This window comes from Gossypium hirsutum, chromosome D01 (assembly GCF_007990345.1).
Source record: "Gossypium hirsutum isolate 1008001.06 chromosome D01, Gossypium_hirsutum_v2.1, whole genome shotgun sequence".
Classification (NCBI taxonomy): Eukaryota; Viridiplantae; Streptophyta; class Magnoliopsida; order Malvales; family Malvaceae; genus Gossypium; species Gossypium hirsutum.
In genome coordinates, this window is record NC_053437.1 from 23,963,626 (window position 1) to 23,984,677 (window position 21,052).

At 33.0% G+C, this 21,052-nt stretch overlaps 3 protein-coding genes and 1 pseudogene across 5 annotated transcripts; 1 reads left to right on the forward strand and 3 right to left on the reverse strand.

Annotated features, from left to right (window-relative positions):
- Positions 1-2,433: 2,433 nt before the first annotated feature.
- Positions 2,434-7,489, forward strand: LOC107922340 (uncharacterized). Its single transcript, XM_016852333.2, has 6 exons — positions 2,434-2,827; positions 2,941-3,133; positions 3,574-3,660; positions 4,039-4,425; positions 5,802-5,961; positions 6,145-7,489. Exons 1-6 carry the CDS (start codon positions 2,757-2,759, stop codon positions 7,266-7,268), a joined length of 2,022 nt encoding a protein of 673 aa, XP_016707822.2. The 5' UTR covers positions 2,434-2,756; the 3' UTR covers positions 7,269-7,489.
- A 128-nt stretch (positions 7,490-7,617) lies between these two features.
- On the reverse strand, positions 7,618-8,645 carry LOC121213568 (protein NETWORKED 2A-like; annotated as a pseudogene).
- Positions 8,438-10,862, reverse strand: LOC107921661 (protein NETWORKED 2A-like). The gene has a single exon (XM_016851488.2). The coding sequence runs from the start codon at positions 10,231-10,233 to the stop codon at positions 8,731-8,733; it is 1,503 nt and encodes a 500-aa protein (XP_016706977.1). The 5' UTR covers positions 10,234-10,862; the 3' UTR covers positions 8,438-8,730.
- A 2,475-nt stretch (positions 10,863-13,337) lies between these two features.
- LOC107921148 (uncharacterized) lies at positions 13,338-16,558 on the reverse strand. 3 transcript variants are annotated; one of them, XM_016851022.2, is made up of 3 exons: positions 15,931-16,558; positions 14,785-15,320; positions 13,338-13,872 (listed from the first exon to the last, which is right to left on the reverse strand). In XM_016851022.2, exons 2-3 carry the CDS (start codon positions 15,245-15,247, stop codon positions 13,823-13,825), a joined length of 513 nt encoding a protein of 170 aa, XP_016706511.1. In that variant the 5' UTR covers positions 15,248-15,320; positions 15,931-16,558; the 3' UTR covers positions 13,338-13,822. The 3 variants fall into 3 exon arrangements, with proteins under 3 accessions (XP_016706511.1, XP_040942376.1, XP_040942375.1); XM_041086442.1 differs by lacking the exon at positions 15,931-16,558 and adding an exon at positions 15,698-15,888; XM_041086441.1 differs by lacking the exon at positions 15,931-16,558 and adding an exon at positions 15,675-15,888.
- Positions 16,559-21,052: the final 4,494 nt, after the last annotated feature.

Sequence of the window (21,052 nt, forward strand, 5' to 3'; positions counted from 1 at the left end):
GTTCTTAATAGTGTTCTATTACCAACATCAGAAGGTGTGGTTAATGTGCATGTTTAAGTCTTAAATTAAATATAGAAGTTAAGTTTGGTAAGATATTCATTATAGTTTAATGCATTGACAATCACCTATCCTTTTTACCTTGTGAGCACTTAGTATTCTGTTGAATATTCACGTTGGGGATCCCAGTTTCTCATTATTATATTTTATCTTATTATTTTCAAGTTATTGCTTCGACAACTACTCTCACAATTTATCTCATTTTATCTATTTATTGCACTAACATTGATAGACAAAAGACAACCATCCTCGTGGGATCAATATCCGACAGACTCATATCTATCTACTATACTTGCATCGACAGTGTACGCTTGCACATTATTGCTGTGACTTTAAACAGCCGACCACTCTACGATTTTACTATTGGACCAATCGAGAGTTCTGTGTTGTTCGTTGTTTCGATTGAAAGTTTATTAGTGTAAGTTCTATCGTTATTCTTCTGTTTCTGATTGATTTCATTTATTCTTGTCGAGGTTAGTTATTATTGCCAGTCGTTATGAACTTTCCGTTAATTATTCAATTGGCTTTCTTGTTAGGTGAAGATTTTAAGAGTAACGTTTCTCCAACAAATTAGGGTTGAATAATTGATGTTCTTTCTTCAATAAGTGAATGGTTTTGTTTTGGGGTTTTATTTGCGTTGAAGTTTTCGACGTAGTTCAGTTTAAAGGCTAATTAGTGTTTGGTTTGATTATTTCGTCTGAATAGTCAATTTATTGTTGTTTTTAGGTTCTGAAATCTTTTTTTTTTAATTTTACGTTGAATCTATTTCAGGTGTGTAATAAAATTGAGAATTCTGCGAATGACAAAAGTCGAAATTCATGGCTGTCGATGCCACATAGTCGTGTGTGTGCCAGGCCATGTGGTAGGCCGTGCTAAAGACTATTTTAGAATTAGAGTCACACGGGCATGTGTCTAGGCCGTGTGAGAGACTTTTTGGGTTTTGAGTCACACGGGCATGTGTTAGACCGTGTAAGTCTCTATTTTGAATCACACGGTCGTGTGCTAGGCTGTGTGATAGATCATATGCGACATTGATATGGGCCATACAAATGTGTACCATGTTGTGTAGGCCACACGGGCCAGCCATCCAAGCCATGTGAATCTACACGGGCCTATGGGCCAAAAATTGAAATGTTTCTCTAAAGGTTGTAAACGTCATTCTAATCAAACATAGGCCTACTCTAAGGTACATGTGATCTGAATTAGGCTACATAATTTGATAGATGATGATCTGATAATGAAACCTGTTAATTGTACTTATATTCGATGTGATATCTATTAATTGAGTGTGAGCTGTATCATCTGAATATGATTTGAATCAGGATAATTGTATATACATTACTAGTATCTGATAATTCTGTATCTACATTGGCTTGAGATCTATGTAAATGAGGAAGTGCGGGCAGTTTAAAAATTTGTCGTTTCTGGTGGCTAAGCCACATATATATATATATATATATATATATATCTGATTCTGACAATCTATCGCATTCTGATATGGCAGCTAGACTACAAATATTCTGAAACGTGACATATTTTGGCAGCTAGACTACATGTATCACATAGTGCAAGGAGCACGATCATTCCGCTTAATCATTTTATCATGTTATCTGGAATTACACTGTTACTAATTTCTGGGATTGTTATTTTTTTTTAAGACTGGATTTTATGGTTTGATTATTATCGTTTAAATGTTTTTGGTTCGTTTGAATTCTTGATTATTAAAAGTTGGATTTTTCATAAGTAGTTTAATATAACTCTCCAGATTTAGTTATAATGTCTAGGCCGGGTTTGGGGTGTTACAACCTCTATTGTCAACCCCTTTAAATTTGCTTCTACTATTAAAGTTAAAAAGTGTCGCTTTTGAAAAGTTTGATAGTGTTTACTATTAAAAATTGCTTTTGTAAAAATAAAATGTCTATTTTAGACATGATATTATAAAATAGGACATAATATTATAAAATAGAAGATATATTGATCTTCTTTAACGAAGGTAAGAAAATAATTTCAATGAAAATCACATTTACAAAAGCCAAAAGCTAAAAAAAAATTAGTTTTTAAGCTTAGGTTAAAATCCATATTAAAAAACGTGGTTTTGTTTGAAAAGTTTATTGTTTATTATTATTTATTTGAAATCATTATTCAAAATCATTATTTTTGGTTGGTGATCATTAAAAATTTAGGTTTATTGGGATATTTTGATGATAGAAAAAGTAAAGCATTCAAATTAAAAAAAAAATAGGAGGGGAGTAATTTGAATAAGTCTAGATAGTAGAGGGCATTATCGTCAGAAAAAACTCCAGCCCAGCCCCCGTCCGTAGTTTAAGGAAGGGCATTGATGGCATTATACCCAAAATACCGCAATCTCTTTTTAGTTTGTATTTCATGGAGATGTAAATTAAACTTGAAGAAAACAAAGATCCCTCTCCCGAAGAGATTTCCGTTTCTTTCTGCGCAAGAACCTTGTCAGGCGTGTCCTCTCCACGCTCTTCTACGGCTTCAATCACTTCTATACACGCCTATCCTTTTCTTCTTCTTCTCCTTCTTCTTCCCTCTCTCTCTCTCTGTCTCTTTCTGCTTTCAAAGGGTTTTAGTAGGTGCTTTCCCTTTTTCTTAAACCCTACCTAGGGTTTTCACAAACTCCCAATTCAACTTCTTTTTTCTTTAATTACCCTGCAATTTTCCACCAATCAACAACTATGATTCAAAATACCAAGAAACAGAAAAAGGGTTCAATTAGTGAGGAAGATATCTCTACTCTTTTACAAAGGTCCCGCTTCCTTTTATTCGTTTTTCCTTTATTTTCATCACTTTTTATCTTGACTTCATTCTGTTTCGCTAATATTAGGGTTCTTTTTTTTATATTATTTTTGGCGTGGGCAGGTATACAGCAACTACTGTTTTGGCACTGTTACAAGAAGTGGCGCAATTTCCTGGTGTAAAGTTGGATTGGAATGCTTTAGTCAAGAAGACTTCTACTGGCATTTCGAATGCGAGAGAGTACCAGATGTTGTGGCGCCATTTGGCCTACAGAGACGTTTTGCTTGAAAAATTGGAAGATGGGGCTGATCCCTTGGTCAGTGTTCTAGTTTTGTGTTATTCTTTGGTATAATATGTTGCTATCTTTTGGCCATGTCTAATTTAAAAGATTTGTTGAAGTTGTTTAGCTACTGCCTTATATGATGTGTTTTTGAAATGTAGTTTGGCAATTGCTGTTAAAAGAAACACTTCCTTAAATTAATATACTATTTCAATATGATGTAAATCTTTTCTGTGTATTGGAATACTATTCCTTAATTGAGGGTTTATATCCTTCCAGATATTCTAACTTATAGCCTGCCAATCTGCTATAGTCTTGGTTTGACTTTGGATTTGGGAGATCTTATAATATTTTGTCCACTGATCCAACGGCTAAAGTTGTGGTTGCTAATTTATAAATTAGTCCTTTTGGTTGAAGGACAAGTGTTCTTGATAGTTTATGGCTCTAGTCCGGTTATTTAACTTCTTATTTTGCAGGATGATGACAGCGACTTAGAATATGAATTGGAACCTTGCCCTTCTGTTAGTAGTGAAACTTCAGCAGAGGCTGCTGCATGTGTGAAGGTAAGTAAATTATTTGTTATTCCCATAAAACTATCGTTTTACCTTTTATGATGGAAAAAGTAATGGTAGTTTAGAAACCATAGATGACATGTTAGAAAGTTAATACCAAAGTTAGTATCTCTTGCCAGTAACATGGTTGGTTCTGCTTCTAATGGTTGGAATATTAGGAAAGCAAATACTTAAACTGTATGGATCGACTAAGTGATATTAGTAGAAGATACTTTTGACCAAATCTGGTTAATAGGTAACCTGTAATCTCAATGAAAGATAAATAGTTTTGGCTGTCCGACTACCTTCTCTTCCAATTTTCCAAACTGGTTTTATCTTGTTGCTCATTTCATTTCCATGCAAGTAAAATCAGATGGTTAATCTTGTCAGGTACTGATTGCTTCTGGTTTGCCAAATGACTCAAGTCTTGCAAATAGCTCAATGGTGGATGCTCCATTAACAATAAATATACCTAATGCGAGGTCATTTAGAGTGTCTTCAGAAAATTTGCAGCCCAGTTGCTCAATGCCAGGGACGAACATTACTGTTCCAGTTTCTGTTCAGAAAAAGATTCTACCTTCAGTGACATCGGCTGAAACAATGGAAGGAAATGGACCAGCTGGTGCAAACCTGCCTGCTCGCAGGAAAAGAAAACCTTGGTCAGAAGCAGAGGATTTGGAACTTATTGCTGCTGTGCAGAAATGCGGTGTTGGGAATTGGGCAAACATCTTACGAGGAGACTTCAAGGGAGATAGGACTGCTTCACAGTTGGCTCAGGTTTAACTAAACTGACTTGTTTATTTTTTATATTTGTCCTTCAATCTCATCAATCCTGCTATTTATGCATTATATAGATGCAAATGCACCAGTCCTTTTGTATATGGCTGCAATTAAATTCACTGAAGGTATAATATAGTCTAGTTATGTATGTGTTGCCTGAGGGCTGGGATTTATTAGAATTCAATTAAAGCATCTAGTAGATGTGAAAGTAGTAGATTCACTGAGCTCTCCTGCTGTTTTATGCTAAATTGGATCTTCTTAGGATGTGAAAGTTATGTTTTGGTTGATTGTGCAAGTATGTATGGAGTATGTGATAGCAAAAACTTAATTGCTCTCATTTTTAGTACATATTTTTTTCTCTCTTAAGTTTTGTATTATGATTTGCTTGTGTGGCTGTGTTGCTTCTTGGAACATTAATGATAAATAGAACAAGATATAAGTGTATTTTTCTCCTCACTTAAGTTTGGTATGATGCTTTCTCCTCTCTATCATTTATCTTTTGACCCAAGAAAAACTTTTGTATTGGTTCTGGTATATTCATGATATATAGAACAATTTATATGTATATCTCATCAAAGAAAATTTATAAAATAAAAAAAAAAAAATTATGGGAAAATTTGAAGATTTCTTCTGTTTAGTTTTTGCCAAAAAAATTTATGATTCTAATAATTTATCTTGATAACTTATTTTGGAACTAATATTCATTTCTCGAGTTAGAAAGTTGTTTTTCTTGTCATTTATATTTTTTTGTATTTGAATTTTTGTATCACAATGTTACTACAGTAAGATTGTTTATTTACAACGGAATAATATACAAAGTCAAAAGATCTCATTGAATACAAAAATAGATTTATGGCTACACAAACCATTGAGGATAGTTCTAGATCTGGTCCAAGGCGAATGGTTCTAGGGGATGTTTTGCAACTTTTGAATTTGAAATGTCATAGAGTAGCCCCTTTTCCCCTGGATAGTGAACAACTTAGATGCTTTGTCGATACAGAATTTAAAGCATATTCTGGAAATTGGTAAAAACTGACGGGTGTAATTTATTTTTGGCATTTGTGTTTCTATATTTTACGAACAATTAGCTTCTTCTTTGGTGAATATTATCTAGTTATTGTAGAATAACAATCCGTTGTTTATCTATTCCGGTCATGATGTCTGGGTTTGCCCAGCTTTTCCGGGTTCAAATCCCGGCAACGGAATTTTTTTCAATTATGTATTTTATAACTTCTTTAGAAAAAGGATCAAATCTGTGAATCTTTGATTAGATGGGTATATGTTGGTCGTGCAGATTAAGGCTCCACAAAAGAATGGATTTTTCTCTACTTCTCCACAAGCTAATTGTGGCAATTTTGTTCTAATATTTGCAGAGGTGGACTGTTATTAAGAAGCGATGTGGCAACTTAAATGTGGAAGGAAACTCAGCAATTCCCCAGCTTTCTGAGGCACAGTTGGCAACTCGTAGTGCCTTGTCTTTAGCCCTTGATATGCCAGATAAAAATTTAACTGCTGCTTGTACAAATAACCCTGGTAATCTTCTCCATCTAATGCTATTTTCAGTTTTTCGAAGTGTTTGATGTGGCAACATTCTTTTCAGCAAGTGAAAATTGTGAAGTGATGAACTTATGAGAACCTTCTTTTCTCCCACCAGCTTTCTTTGAAAATGGGAGGTCGTTCTCTTTCTAGTAAACTGACTCTTGGCTACTGGACCAGGTTTGAAGATCATGTCCAGCTCTGCACCTCCAACTGCTGGTGGTGAAGCTTCTGCTCAAGCCCAAAGCCAGGTCCAACAAGGTCCCCTTGCTTCTGTTGAAGCCCCAATTCAGTCTCAACAAGGCCCTATTGCTTCTGTCTCATCCCGTAATCGATCTCAAGAGGGTCCTATTACTTCTGCATCTCCCCAAAATCCATCCCAGCAAGGTCCTGTTGCTTCAGTCCAAGTCCCAAATCAGTCTCAACAAGGTTCCATGCCTAGAAAAACCTCCCCCAGGGGATCATCTGGTTCTACTTTGAAATCTCGGGTTACCTTGAAAAAGGCCCCAGCAAAACCTTTTTCCACCACAGGTTCGATCCTAGATGCCACTGCAGTTGCTGCTGGGGCACGCATTGGTAGCCCAGAGGCTGCTGCATCACTGCTGAAGGCTGCTCAATCCAAAAATGCTATTCATATTATGACTACTGCTGGCTCTTCTGTTAAACCTGTCATACCAAGCGGAACCTCTTCCCAATATGTTTGTACTGGCTTAACAGCTGAAGCACACTCTTCTCCTGTTACATCTTCTACCTTGCATCCTGGTTCAGTAAAAACTGCAACGCAGAGAGTTGAGCATACTTCATCTGTTTCTTTGTCAATAAATGCACCAATGCAGCAGTGTAATGCTGTTACATCTGGTACAGCCGTTGAAGTTTCTCCAAAGGAAGATCTAGAGATCAAGGGTTCTGTGTCAGACAGTTTGCCCAAAGAGCAGGTACGGGAAAATAGAGCATATGTTCCAAAAAATGAACGAGGTGAGGAAGTTAAAGAACATAAAGAAGCCTTGACAAACCCGGGATCTGAGTTGAAGAACATCGAGGCTGTAGTTGAACATCCTAACGAGAAATTAATGGTTGACGGTGATCAAGTAGGTGTCAAAGCAAACCTGGTCGAAGAGAGTGTAAATGCCAGTGATATCAAGGATTGTTTATTGGTTAAGAAAAGCACAACTCAGCCTACAGCTGAAGAGAGTTGCAGGAATCATAGCATGACTGAGATGACGGCTAAAGCTGGCTCTTTAAGTGATGGATGCGCGAAGAATCTTGAAGTTTTGAGCACAGCAGAAACTGGCCGAGCTACATAGCGAGACATGGCATCTTGTTTATACTAATACAATTTATCCATTAAGGTTTTTTATCCTGCCATTTTAGAAAATATATATTGTAGATTTATTTGGAAAATGAATCTCGTGAAAATGAAAGAAATTGCATTCGACACCAGTGTAACTCCTTTGGTAGTTGTTGTAGAAGATAATTGTGTACTCTTTCTGTGTCACAAATTATTCATAAGCGGGATTCAATTCAAGACTTCTCCAACATTTGGATTAAAATAGTTGAAGATATAACAAGCTTTTGCCTCATCGCTTTCATACAATTATGTGGTAAATCTTGGAAACATCTGTTACTTGTACACTAGAAACATGAAGGACTAGACTAGAAAGTAATCAACCTAAAAGAATTGTAGTGAGAAGTAGCTGTAAGAGGCAAGAGTCTATCCTGAAGGTTCTTAAACTTTATTATGTAACTGAGCTGTTTCTGCCATGATTTCTTTGTCTTCCTTCTGTTCTTAAACTTTATTCCGAATAAGAAAGATTGCAGAGGAATTCGAGGCTGCCAGGGTTTTGACTGGGATTGTGAAGATGTTGAGGAGCTGAGTTCTTTCTCCAAATCTGCTGTTATTTTCTCGACTTCCTGCTTGAGTTGCCCCGCACGAGTGAAGCCTGCACTCAGTTCATCGCCAACTTTTTTGATTTCCTGTTTCATGTTGAGAACCTCACCTTGAAACTTGGCAGCCTGATATTCACTGATCCCAGTTTCTCTACCACGGTTGGTCGCATTGGTAACTCTTGCTATCTCATCTTGGAAGTTGCATTACGAGAAATGTCTATCTTGGACTTCGTCTTTCAACACTTCATTGTTTTCCAACCATAATATTATTCAGTTTTGATTTCTCTCAAGTGAGAAAAGATGGGGCGCGCTTCCGATTTCATCTTTCCTCCGCTTCCTTCTTGATGAATCTTCTCTCTCAACTTTGATAACTCTGCTTTCAAGTCCTTGACTGAAGTTTGATATTTCTGTATCTGATGAATTGATGTGCTGAACCTCAACCAGAACTCCAGGTTTTCCTCCAACAAGTCATCGATACCTGATCTGATTTTATCTTCTATTTCTGAAACAGCATCGGATTTTACCTGTTCTCCCATTTTCTTTGCAGATTCTTTGAATCTTCCTTGTGCAGTTTGTTCAACTACTGTTTCATCGGTTTCCTCATCTATTGGTGATGGATGAATGAACTCTGTTAGGTTAGATTCTGGGCTTGTGCTTCTCGGAGTTCCTTCATGTTCTACCGACTCCCCATCCTTGTTATATTCATTAACAGAACATAATCTTTGACGTAATGAATGAATCTCTTGATCTCTCACGGCAACTGCATACTTGAGTTCCTTTATCTGCAATGCCATTTGAAGGAAACTGTCGCGGTTTTTCTTGTCTACATCATTAAGCTTCTTTCTTAGCTCCTTATAATTCTTAAGTACAGATGAGTACTCAGTCTCGTAAAATCTTTTCCCTGTCATCCTGTCCTTTCAAGTATAGTTGCCTCCAGTTTGGTTGCTCTTCTTCATCACTCTCGAGTTCCTCCAGCTCAGTATCAGGGACAATGCTCTCCGTCTCGGGCAAGTATTCCTTCTCAGCTTTGTTTTTACCCTCCAGTTCCTGACCCTTTTCCGAATCACCATCAGCCTTATTATAGCTTGATTCATCATCAACATTGTTTTCTCCTTCAGCTGAAACATTTTTGTCCTCTTCCAATTTAGTTCCTGTGTCTTTTAATGGTGAACTATGATCAGGAGCTGGCAGAATTTCATATTCTTCGGTTCCCCTGTCAGCTTTGGCATCCAATCCGATGGCCTCGAGCTCGTGCAACTTAACTGATAAATGATTAACATTACAGATTGCTTCAGTGAAATGAGTTTTGAGGCTGTTATTTTGGTCTAAAACTGTTTTTACGAGGTCTTTAACTCTACTTAGTTCCCCTTCCAACTCATCTATCGTCTTTTTCATGGCGTCTGAACCTTCGATCAGTGCTTCCTTGTCTTCTTCCAGGGTCTTAACCTGTTCCTGGAGTTCATCTGCTTCTGATTTCAACCTCTTTATCAAAGCTTTTTCGGAAAAGACGGCAGCTTCCAAACGAATAACTCTTTTCACAAGGTCATCAATTTTCTTAACAAGCTCTGGCATCGTAAGAGATTCATTCAAGTCTACTTGAAGTTTTTCTTCATTCTCCTTTTGCAGTGCTTCCAAATCTTGGCTCTCGTTTTCTTCATTGTCGATATTGTGGGCCACGCTGTCAGGCTCCGTAGTTGAGCTAATGTGCTTATGCTTCTCTTGCTGATCTGATGCTTCCGTATCTTCTCTCTGGTTTGCTTCATTGTCAATATCGTAGGCCATATTATCGAGCTCTGCAGTTGAACTCACACGCTTATGCTTCTCTTGCTGATTGGTTTGTGGGGAGTTAAACTTATTCCTGAGAGCTTCGAACTTGTGATTTACGTGCTTAATCCTTCTGGATTCTGCTCTTGCCACTTTTGACGATAGCTCATGTTTTTCTTTCAACGTATTCAAGGACTCTTGGCACGACTTAAGGGCTTGATTTGCCATTAGACTCCGACCTTCGTTGTTGTCAATAACAGACCTGATTCCAAACTCATCCTGTAAATCACAAACTCTCTTTTGCTTTTCGGTTATCTGGTTTTCGATTTCCTTAAACTTTTTATATCCATACTCATATGAACTCTTCATAAACTCCCTTTCAGTTTGCAATGCTAACATTTCCTTCTGAAGCTTATCTATTTCCTCCAATGCCTCATCTTTGTTCAGCCCTGAAGTTTGGAACCTGACAGCTTTCTTCAGTTGTCCCTCCTCCGACAAGATCATAGACCGGTCCCTGAAATCTTTCTTTAGAGTTTGACCTTTTGGGAGGCGTGGTTTGTTGGAATGGATGGAAGAAGTTGATGTTTGGTTGAAATTGTCATCATCTTCGTCTTCCATGGCATATGGAACTCAATCAGGGAATACAGAAGCAATGGTGCGATTGGCACTTTGTAGGTCTTTTGATAAGTGATCGAACTTTTAGGCTAACGAGCGGTAGGATCGAAAAATTTCTTCAAGGGTGCTTACGAGTTCTGCTCTCTTGCTATAATACATTTCTACCCTCTGTGCAAAGGAGTCTCCATCATTATCAATGATTTCCAACATATTAGTGACCATCTCCTCCGCATCTGTAATTTTCCAAGTATCAATGTCTAACTGTCGCTCTCTATGTCCAAAAACAAGCATGTTCAATTTTTTTTGGAACATGAACACATCTCATGGCCATTAACTACTATAGCATAATCAATGTTTTGGAACATGCATAAACAACCACAAAAATCAGTCTGTTTATGATATTTGCATGTAAAAAACAATAAAGAAGGAAATCCTTGAAACCAAAAATTGAATGTGCTGAAAAAAAACCAGTTTACCTTGAAGGTTTTGTTCAAGCCATTTAGACTGCTTTGTCCTGATGTGGCTTGCCCACCACCATGAATATGCATTGCTTGCAGCTCTCTGCAACATGTTTTTTTGGTTGTTGTTGTTATGAGTCTAAGAAATGTAAAGATCCCATTGACAAAGGTAATGGGCACGAAAGTGAATTTTTGCGGCAAATGGGAGGGGAGGGAGGGGGGTATTAGAGATGATGACCCGGATTATGTGTTGAATCTTTTTGACAGCTGAAAGTTAGGGGAGTAACAATGTCCAAATGTCACAGTGTCAAACTATTCTTCATTTTGCCAAGTTCGGGGTTGCCTATAATAAGGAAACTAACCATCTTAATGTGAAATTAACCTAACATGTGCACATTTAGTATGTCACCCTTACATATAACTAGTTCAATGGGTTAATTTGTTTACACAAATAAAGTTCAAATGTGAACTATTTTAAGTGCTAAATTGTCAAAAAAAATATATATATATATACAATGAGCAATGTCAATTAACTTTTATTTATTCAAATTTGTATACCAAAGAATAAAAAGTGAAGAATCTTAGGGAAAACATAGCTTTATTTTTTCAAAAAGTTATGTTATCCAAAATCATAATTTAAAAAATATATATTTGGTAAAAATACCATGGAGATCCTTGTACTAAGAATCGGATTATATTTTAACCCCTCTACTAAAAAATGGACAAACTAGTCTTTGTATATTAGATCAAAGAGCAAACCGGTTGTTTTGTTAAAATTTTTATCCGTTTTTACTATTAAAAATTGGTTCTTGTACTTCAGCATAATATACATGTGATACGTCAAGCGTCACTATTTGATTATTTTGTCAGTCACATAATTTTTGACAGTACAAAGAAATGAGATTTTTAACAGAAATGACTGATTTACTCTTTGACCTAATGTATAGGGGCTAGTTTCTCTATTTTTTAGTAAAGGGGATAAAATGCAATCTAACTCCTAATACAAAGACCTTTGTGGTACTTTTACTAAAATATTTTATGTGTATTCAATTATAAAAAAATTATATATATTATTTAAAAAAAATGTACCGAAGCAAAAATTGAAAATTTTTAGTTCTGAGCTAATTCTTTGAGTTTCAAAATATTTTTTTAATCATATTCAAAGAGGTTCTCATTATTAAATTAAGTTTTAAATATGATTTTCTTATCAATAATAATAAGGATAAACAATTAATTTCCATTTCTAATTTCTAATATCATGTTTTTATGTAATTACATAATTTTTTTAATCTTTATGAATTTTTAAAAAACTTTTACATATGAATGGACACAAACATTTTTATAAATATAATAAATTATACTTATTTGAATATTAATAAAGTAAATGTTTCACATACATTATTAGAATAAAAACTTATAAAAAATCATAACATATATCATTCATATATATATATTATATAAAAGAAGGTACGGGAGCATTTATGAAGACATTATATTTTGAAATAGTTCTTTGAGTTCCAAAATATTTCCTTAGTTATTAGTCTATAATTATGTGACTCACTATTAACTTAATTTAATTATATTATATATTTTAATTTAATCACATTACATAATAATTAATTTAATTATCATATTATATACCTCACTATTAATCACATCATATAATAATTTAATTTAAATTTATTTAGGAATCAAATATAAATGTAACATTTATTTTTTATCGAATTCATCGGACAAGAAATGGAAAAAAGAAATAATCTCTTTTTTTTGTTTATTATATATATTCAATTGCATACATACACATATCATATCATATCACATAGTAAAAATAGAGTTTCAGAATAATTTTAGTAATAATTAGTTCTAAACCAATTCTAAGACATCTGTCACCTATTATATGTTGACATTAATATGGTTAATTTTGTAATCAAATTATTAATGAAACATTATAAAAATTAAATAGATTCATAAAAATTAAATAGTTAATGCTGGCAGGACCTGGCCCCCCTAAAATGAAAAATTTTTCATTTAAGCCCTTTATAATTTATAAAATTTTAAATTAATAATGATAATAAAATTACACTTTAGCCCCCCAAAAATAATAAAAATTTGATTTAATCCTTTAAAAATTATAAATATATAAACTATTAAAATGGTGAAATTACATTTTTACTATCGTAAAAATATATAATTTAATTTCGGCCCTCAAAAAAAATTTTTGACTCTGCCACTGAATACATACAATTAGCCCGTGCATCGCAGCTATTCAAAGTAATATATATATAAATAAACAAAAGAGACATAAATGAATGTTTAATGAATAAAAAAATGCTTTTAGTCATTGATTCATTCACCTAAAGATACAATTTTCAGTTCTGTTGATCTTGTCTTCCTTTTAACTGATAAACATCACCTAAAGCAGTACATGTTCTGAAAGTTAATTTTTGTAAAACACAATTAACCATTACTGGTTTGTTACAGGTTTTATGTCCTTGAACAACACGCCTGAGGGCTGCCATATTGATTTCATTTTGGCACTTTCAGCTCCTTCTGTCTTTAATCAATAACATGTAACACTAGGAAAAACAACAAGCAGCCATCCAACTGTGTTCCATGGATAATGTTCGGAGACAGAAAGACTTTTTGTGATTTACACAATCCTGCAATTATTCATATATTATTTACACTAACACAACGAAAACATTAACCTGATTCAGTTTTTAGTATGTACATTGATTGATATTTACAGCAAAGAATTGAATACACAACTTTCTCCATTTATCTTCAAGCCAAATCTAACACACACATGAACATTGATCTACTTCATCTGAACAGCACACAAGGAAGACATACTGTCGGCTCGGGTCTCGAAAGAAAAGGACATATCCAGACCAATATTCACACTATTTAGGCCTCTTCACTGCTGTTTCCACTGCTCATCGGTTGATACCAGCTCAGATTCTCTTCTACTAGAGACAATAAATCAATGAAGCAAGCCATCTTTTTAAAATTTTAACACTATCTACAATATCTTTATACAATATTTATATCAATGTTAGAACACTAGACCATGTTCTTCCAGCAGATCGGAAACAGAATATGGTTTCATATGCAATCTTCAACAGTGCATGATATCAATTAGCCTGCAAAGAAGAAAGCCACTGTTCCACGTATTTTTTGCTTTCTGCAAATCAAAAGAACACAAAGACAAATTTAGAACAATGCATATGCCATAAAGTTTATAGAACGTTCCTATGATTGCCTAGCAGAAGACAAGTAATGATAACATGGATGAGTTAATTCAATGGACTTCAGTATGACCTACACATAAATCTGATATTTGATTTTAAAAGGGTTGAACAAAGAGCAGTAGTCAGTAAAATAACAAACTAATAGACAACAACTGAATAGCAGCATACAAGTTTGAAATATCAAACATTTCAGCCTTATAGCGAAAGTAAAATGACCTTTATGCTGAGAATCCTTATAGCTCGAGGCCCAGGATTGTACATTCATAAATTAAAAAGATACATCAAGTGTTTATCTTCAATAGGTCTCTACTCCAAATTAAGTGCACTCAGTATGCAGGGAATGACAACGCACTAGAGCAACATGCCAATCAAAAGATAAGGAAGGCTGAATATTAATAAGAGTCCAATTAGCGGGAAGAGAGCTCATCCATACAAGAATTTCGATGAAACATCTCACAGTTCAAAGTACAAACCTAACTAACTAAAATCACTTATCTCCTTGTTTTACAGCATCCAAGAAATGGGTTATAACAATTAAAATGTCAAAACGAAGAGCATTACTAGTCTGCACCAACTTCTCCTAATGCAATCTTAAACATTTTGTCAACACTTTGAACAATTCAAGCAATTCAATAATATATACGGACAAGTTCAAAAAGGGAAATAAGTGCATCGAGCTAGATTTAGTGTTAGCAGCAGGCCAATGACCTGCCAAATGCCATGCAGCATCTTATTGAAGACTTGCAACTCAACCTTAGAACCAATATGTTAAGCAACAAAGATGACAGAATTGAAAACTAATTCAAATTCTTAATATTAAAATACGGATAAGAAAGGGTTGTTACCAGCAGAATAATTGTCAGGAATGTTGACAATGGCACCCAGAATCTTATTTTTTGAATCCACCACCATATTATCCTCACTGTGCTCGTAACATGGAACCAACACCGCGAAACTGTTATCCGAACCATCATCACTATGGAAGCCAGGTCCATGAGGCTCCAACCATCCAATGGAGTAATCAGAACCATCAGACTCAGACCCTGAAACACACCCTCCATCAGATGGCACTAGAACTACATCATATTCCCTATCGATCTTTCTTTCCTCCCGGCTATGCCGTTTCCTCTTAACTCTTCTCGAAGAGGAAGCCATATTAGCCCTCTTAATCCGAGGAAACTTCAGATTATCCGATTCCCATAAACCTGTATCAGGTGAAGAACTTAAAGATGATCCATTAGGAGTTCTAGGCTCTTGATGTTTCCCACTCCATAACCACCATGAAAGATGAGTGAAGGCCAAAGCCATATGTATAATTAACCAAAGCAGGGTGCGGTTCCAATCACTTGGCACAAAAAGAGCTAATCTGAATCAGCACTTTCTGCATTTAAAACAAATCACATGCTCATTAACAAACTGCAGTCAACCCAAGGAATTAGATGCAGCAAAACATACCATTAAATTGAACTTATGAAATCTTATATTATCCTTGGCACAATGTGTTCATCTTTGTGCAAAAACAAAATAATATCTTTTTTAATTCATTAGAGGCAACAAAAAATACAGTCTTAGACAATATTTACTGTCAATACCATAAATTTAGACATAATCCAGAAGAATAAAAGATGCTAAGTGATAAACAGGTCCCATCAAAAATAGAGAAAAAGGGATAAAGAACACATCTTTTCTTTTTCCTGCTAAAAATAGATTTCGCAAAATTGGGCTTTAAACTAACCATAAAACTAAAAACTCTTTTACCATTTACTTTTTCAAACTCCATCTACATTTTCCTGAATTCAAGTACAAACAGAATCCCAAAATAAACCAATTAAACACCCTCAAAAAAGGTGGATACGTTGAAGCTAAAGTTTCCTTCTTTGATGGATGCAAAACAAAACCAAAAGTTCCTTCCTTGTATTTCAATATTCGAATATAAGAAAAGAAAAAATTCATTGGAAAGTCTAAAGAAAAAAAATCAACAAACAAAGTACCTTAAAAGCTTTCCAACGAAAAAAGAAAAGACACCCAGATTTTCAGATATTCTGCACGACAATCAGATAAAAGGGTTGATGAAATTGCAAACCCACAGATTTTTATTACTATTATTAATATATAATTTTTTTAAAATTGTTTTATCCCTTCACTTCCAAGAATCAGTTTTGTTTTAAACAGGAGAGTCCATTACGAATACAAGGGATAATTATTATAATTTTAACAGCGGATTATTTTTTAAAAAATGAAATAATTAATCAGGGTCAGGGAAGGGATTTCAAGAGATGTTGGTATGATTGGGGGAATTTAGTTGATTCAAGTGAGATGGGGGGTAGAGGATTAGCGGCAACTGGGGCGGAATTTGGTTGCCAGGTCAGATGTGAGGTGCGGTTGAAAGGGGCGACGTGGCGCTGGATTGACCAGAAACAGAGAAAAGGAAAACGTGTGATGGTTGTTCAAGTAACCCTCCCACCCACTTCTCGGAATTTCCCAGCGCTTTTCGGCCTATGCCCTCTTTCCTTTTTATATAATTTGGGTAAATATATTTTTGGTACGCTTCCGTATTCAAATTCAAACCCTTTCTTTTTGTTTAGATTGATATACAACTTTGATTTCCCATTTTTGTAAGTCCGGTAAAATTAAATGAAGTGGATTAATCAAGTTGTTATACATGACAACTACATCAATTGATGATGTGACATTTGTACTATATGTTTAAATCGGATGATCCATGTCATTCGATTTTAATAAAATTACTAAAGTGGACTAAAATATGTGTGGGAAGTCAAATTTGGGTATCAATCTGAATAAAAAATATATAAGTATCAAGAACATTAAAGACAAACTAATGTACTAAAAATATATGAGTAAACTATACTCAAGATCATTAAACTATTAGTAAATTTACGTTTTGGTCATTCGACTTCAAAATGTTACAAAATAATAATCATTGAACTGTTCGAAAGTTTTTATTTAAGTCATTAAACTATTCGAAAGTTTTTATTTAAGTCACTGGGACGTTCAAAATTGTATCATAAAAAAACTGAACTGTAGAAGAGCAGGGGAATGAGAGCTTTCGATTGGTGCAAGTGATGTAAATAAAGAAGCCATACAATAACAATTTTAATAGGCAAGTGACTTAAATAAAAACTTTCGAATAATTCAATAAACATTCTGTAACTTTTTGAAATTGAATGATCAAAATGTAAACTTACTAATAGTCTAGTAACCTTGAGTGCAATTTGTCTAAAAAATATATTTACCCTTTTATTTTCCAATACCACACCAATTATATAAATCTTATTATTTTGTGGATTCTTTCTTAAAAGAATGGTAAAGTCATCCAACTATTAAAGTTTTTATTTTGAGCACTCAATTACAAAAATTTTCAATTTGATCGTTAACATTTTTGACATTTGCTATTTTTGTCACTTCTCCATTAAATTGTTAATAGAATGTTAACGTGACTTTTTTTGTTAATAAAATAACAAATTTAGCCATTAACATTTATATTTTCTATTAATATGGTTTTGAATAAAAAAAATTCAAATATATATATTTAAAAATTAAAAATACATAAAAAATTAAAAATAAAAACATATAAAATTAGGTTAAAATGTGCCACAAGTCTTTGTACTTTTCAAAAATTGAGAATTTAATCCCCGTCTAGTTATTTCATGGAATTTAGTATGTTTACTTTTTAGATTTTAAATTTCAAGTCCAACTGTTAACATTATTATTATTTTTTGTTAAATTTAAGTTAATTACAAAATCATTTTTTAATTACATGGCTACCAAGTGAGTATTTTTTTATTTAAAAAATGTCACAATAACAAATTTAACAAAAAAATTTAACAATATTAACAGTTAGACTTAAACTTTGAAATTTGAAAAATAAATTGACTAAATTTCATGAAATAAAAGTATATAAACTAAATTCTTAATTTTTGAAAAGTACAGGAGCTTATGGCATATTTTAACCATAAAATTATAATGCGAATAAAGAAAAGGCCACATCACAGGGCCAAAATATCAAATGTCAAACACGTTAGCGATGAAATTGGAAAAAAGAAGAAGCAAGGGTTTGTTTTGATATTGAAAAAAAAAGGTTAAAAGTTTATTTTGATATAATTTTGAATTTGTTTAATTTACCAAATACAATTCGATAGATGTGATTCAATTCAGGTTTAAGGATTGATTTGATGAAAGATAATCGTTATTATTATTACCTAATTATGAATTTTCATTAAATCAACTCTCAAACCCGAATTAAACATTAAAAAGTTAACACTGTTACCTCCAAATACCAAAATGTATAACTTTTGTCAAATATATGTATCACATTAGACTAAATAAAAATACATATATCACATTAAAAAAATGTCAAATTCAAATATCAAATTATGTATTAAACCAATAATATTTTTAAAAAATTAAATTGTTAACGAAAATATCTTGAAAATTTAGAAGTCTTATATTTCAATCTTATTTTATGTAAATGTGTTCGAAAAGTTTATATGCTTTTTTTTATTCATAAAAACACTATAATATAACATCTCTAAGATTACTTTCAAAAGAAAAAAAAACTCTTAAGATTTCAATATTTTATTTTTGTTTTGATTTGCTTCATTTCATATTTATATGAGTGTAGCATCACGATTTTTGGTATTTATTTTTCGATATAATGTCTAGAACTACCAATAGCCTCTACGGAACCCTTAAATAAGATGATAATGCACTTCAGTGTATTCAAACCCACGTCCTCTTGCATTAGTAACAATGCCGATGCCAACTAAGCTAAGACTCAATAGACTATTTTCTCTAATTAAAATATTGTTTTTTCATTTATATCATTTCTTATCAAAATTAAGAATTAATTATAAAAAATTATTATAAATAGAATCTTAACAATCATACATGCTTTAATATTTATATCTATACTAATATTTAAATTATTATACAGTTAGCGTGACTTTTAATCACATCTCAATTTAATTTGAGAGGTATTTTATCTTTTTATATTTTTATATAAAATTTAAAAAATATATACACATGATCAGATTCAATTTCAAACTCAAACACCATGAATTCTACTCTCTTAATTTTACCATATGAATTAAAACATATTTAGTATTTATATCAATTTCTTATAAATTTTTTAGATAATTATTTTCAATCATATCATAGATATATCATAATTTAATATATACTATACTCGTTTAATATTTAATTAATTTTTAAATATTATATTTTTAATTAATGTAATTAGCATAAAATAATATTTCTTATTTGAATAATTGAATATATATTAATTTATCAATTCAAATATTATAAGAGAAAATTTTCAAATCATAATTAAAGCATTTTTAACATATTTAACATATAATATAGTTTACAAATTAAATTATAATTATTTTTAAATGTATAATTATCACAAATTCTATTAAATTATAATGATTTCGAATGTGAATTTACTAATATGATGGGAATGAAAGGTATTCTCATCAGTTTAAAAAATTTTTAAAGCTCATACTTTTATATATACTAATTTCTAATGACCCATGTGTTCCATGTGATTTTACGTGTTTAATTTTTAATTTATTATTCAAATTGTTAAATATAATCTAAATATAAAAAAATTTCAAATACCATATTAAAAGATTAATATTTTGTAGATCAATAAAATTTTTAATAATGTTAAAAATTTTCAAATCATAATTAAAATATTTTTACTATTTTAAACAGACAATATACTTTTTACTTCATTTAATCATTATTTTAATAACTAATAAATGTATGCAAAATAAGAGATATTTAAGATTTGTCGTGAGAAGAGAAAACCCTAGAAGCCAAGAGTGCTATCCCTAGTGTCCTAGCGAAAACAGTGGCTGCTGCGGCTTGGGATGACGGAGAGTGGTGGCAAGGACGGGTTTGGGGGAGACGAGATCTCCCTATTAGTAGAGGAACTTATTCAACTATCGGTCAAAAGCTCGATGGTGGAGCCAAACAGTAAACCTTCTCTGATATGTTCTGTCTGGACAAAGAAATCTTATAATCAGGATAGTTTCAAAGCACATATGAAAAGTATCTAGAAAACAAAGAAAAAGTTTGAGATTCAATCGGTAGGGCAAAACCTTTTTTTGATAGTGTTTGAATCAGAGGAAGACTTAGAAATTGTTATGGAAGGTCAACCATGGCTATTTAGGAAACATTTAATTATTTTTGATCGATTGATTAAACCAATGGAGAGAGAAAAAATTAAGCTTGTTTCATCTCCGTTTTGGATCAAAATTGGGCCATGTTTACCAGAGTTTGATAAAAAAAAGATCTTCTGCATGCTATAGGAGTCACTTTTAGAGGAGTGCTCAGATCTGAAATCATTGGTGAGTTCTGTCGTCTTAGAATAAAGTTAAATGTGCAGAAACCCATTCATAGGGGTATATTTGTTTCAACAGGTAATGGAAATAAATTTTGGATCCCATTCAAGTATGAAAAGTTACCGACATTTTGTTTTGGGTGTGGTAGATTGGGACATGGTATCCATGAATGCACAGAAATAATTCCTGCAGAGAAAAATAGAATTAGAGAGGATCTACCTTTCTCTTTGGCATTAAAAGCAGAATTAAATTTGGTTGGAATGGAGAGTTTAAAGTTTAATGCTCTATCAAAAAAACTACAAACACAATGTTCGTATATAGGAGATATTAAAGAGAATCAGAAAGCGCATTTATATAGTGAAAAAAAAAAGTGATACGATGCAATGAGTGCAAAAAGATTCTTGGTTGACAACAATAGGAGCAGGGATAGAGATACAAAAGGAAGGAGGAATCAATGAAGAAAAAACAGAGAACAGCAAAGCAGATATACTGAAATCAGTTAGGAAAGCCAGTTAGAAAAGAATTGAACCAATGGGAGTGATGAGACATCATGAGGCAGAAAGTAAATTGCAAAAAAGGAAATTGGCAGAGATTATATATGATGATTACGGTACAAAAGAGACTCAGGAAGACATAACTAAAAGGATGAGATATGGTGGACAGGATTTAATAAATGAGGCTGAAACCAATTCGATAGAAAACCCCAACTAGAATAGATCGGCGGCTGCCAAAAGGCAAGCCGACC

Coding starts and splice junctions, on each gene's coding strand:
- LOC107922340 (XM_016852333.2), top strand. CDS start 2,757: ATGATTCAAAATACCAAGAAACAGAAAAAGGGTTCAATTAGTGAGGAA. Junction 4,426..5,801: donor CTGCTTCACAGTTGGCTCAG/GTTTAACTAAAC, acceptor TAATATTTGCAG/AGGTGGACTGTTATTAAGAA. Junction 5,962..6,144: donor TGCTTGTACAAATAACCCTG/GTAATCTTCTCC, acceptor CTACTGGACCAG/GTTTGAAGATCATGTCCAGC.
- LOC107921661 (XM_016851488.2), bottom strand. CDS start 10,233: ATGGAAGACGAAGATGATGACAATTTCAACCAAACATCAACTTCTTCC.
- LOC107921148 (XM_016851022.2), bottom strand. CDS start 15,247: ATGGCTTTGGCCTTCACTCATCTTTCATGGTGGTTATGGAGTGGGAAA. Junction 13,873..14,784: donor TCCTGACAATTATTCTGCTG/GTAACAACCCTT, acceptor TTTGATTTGCAG/AAAGCAAAAAATACGTGGAA.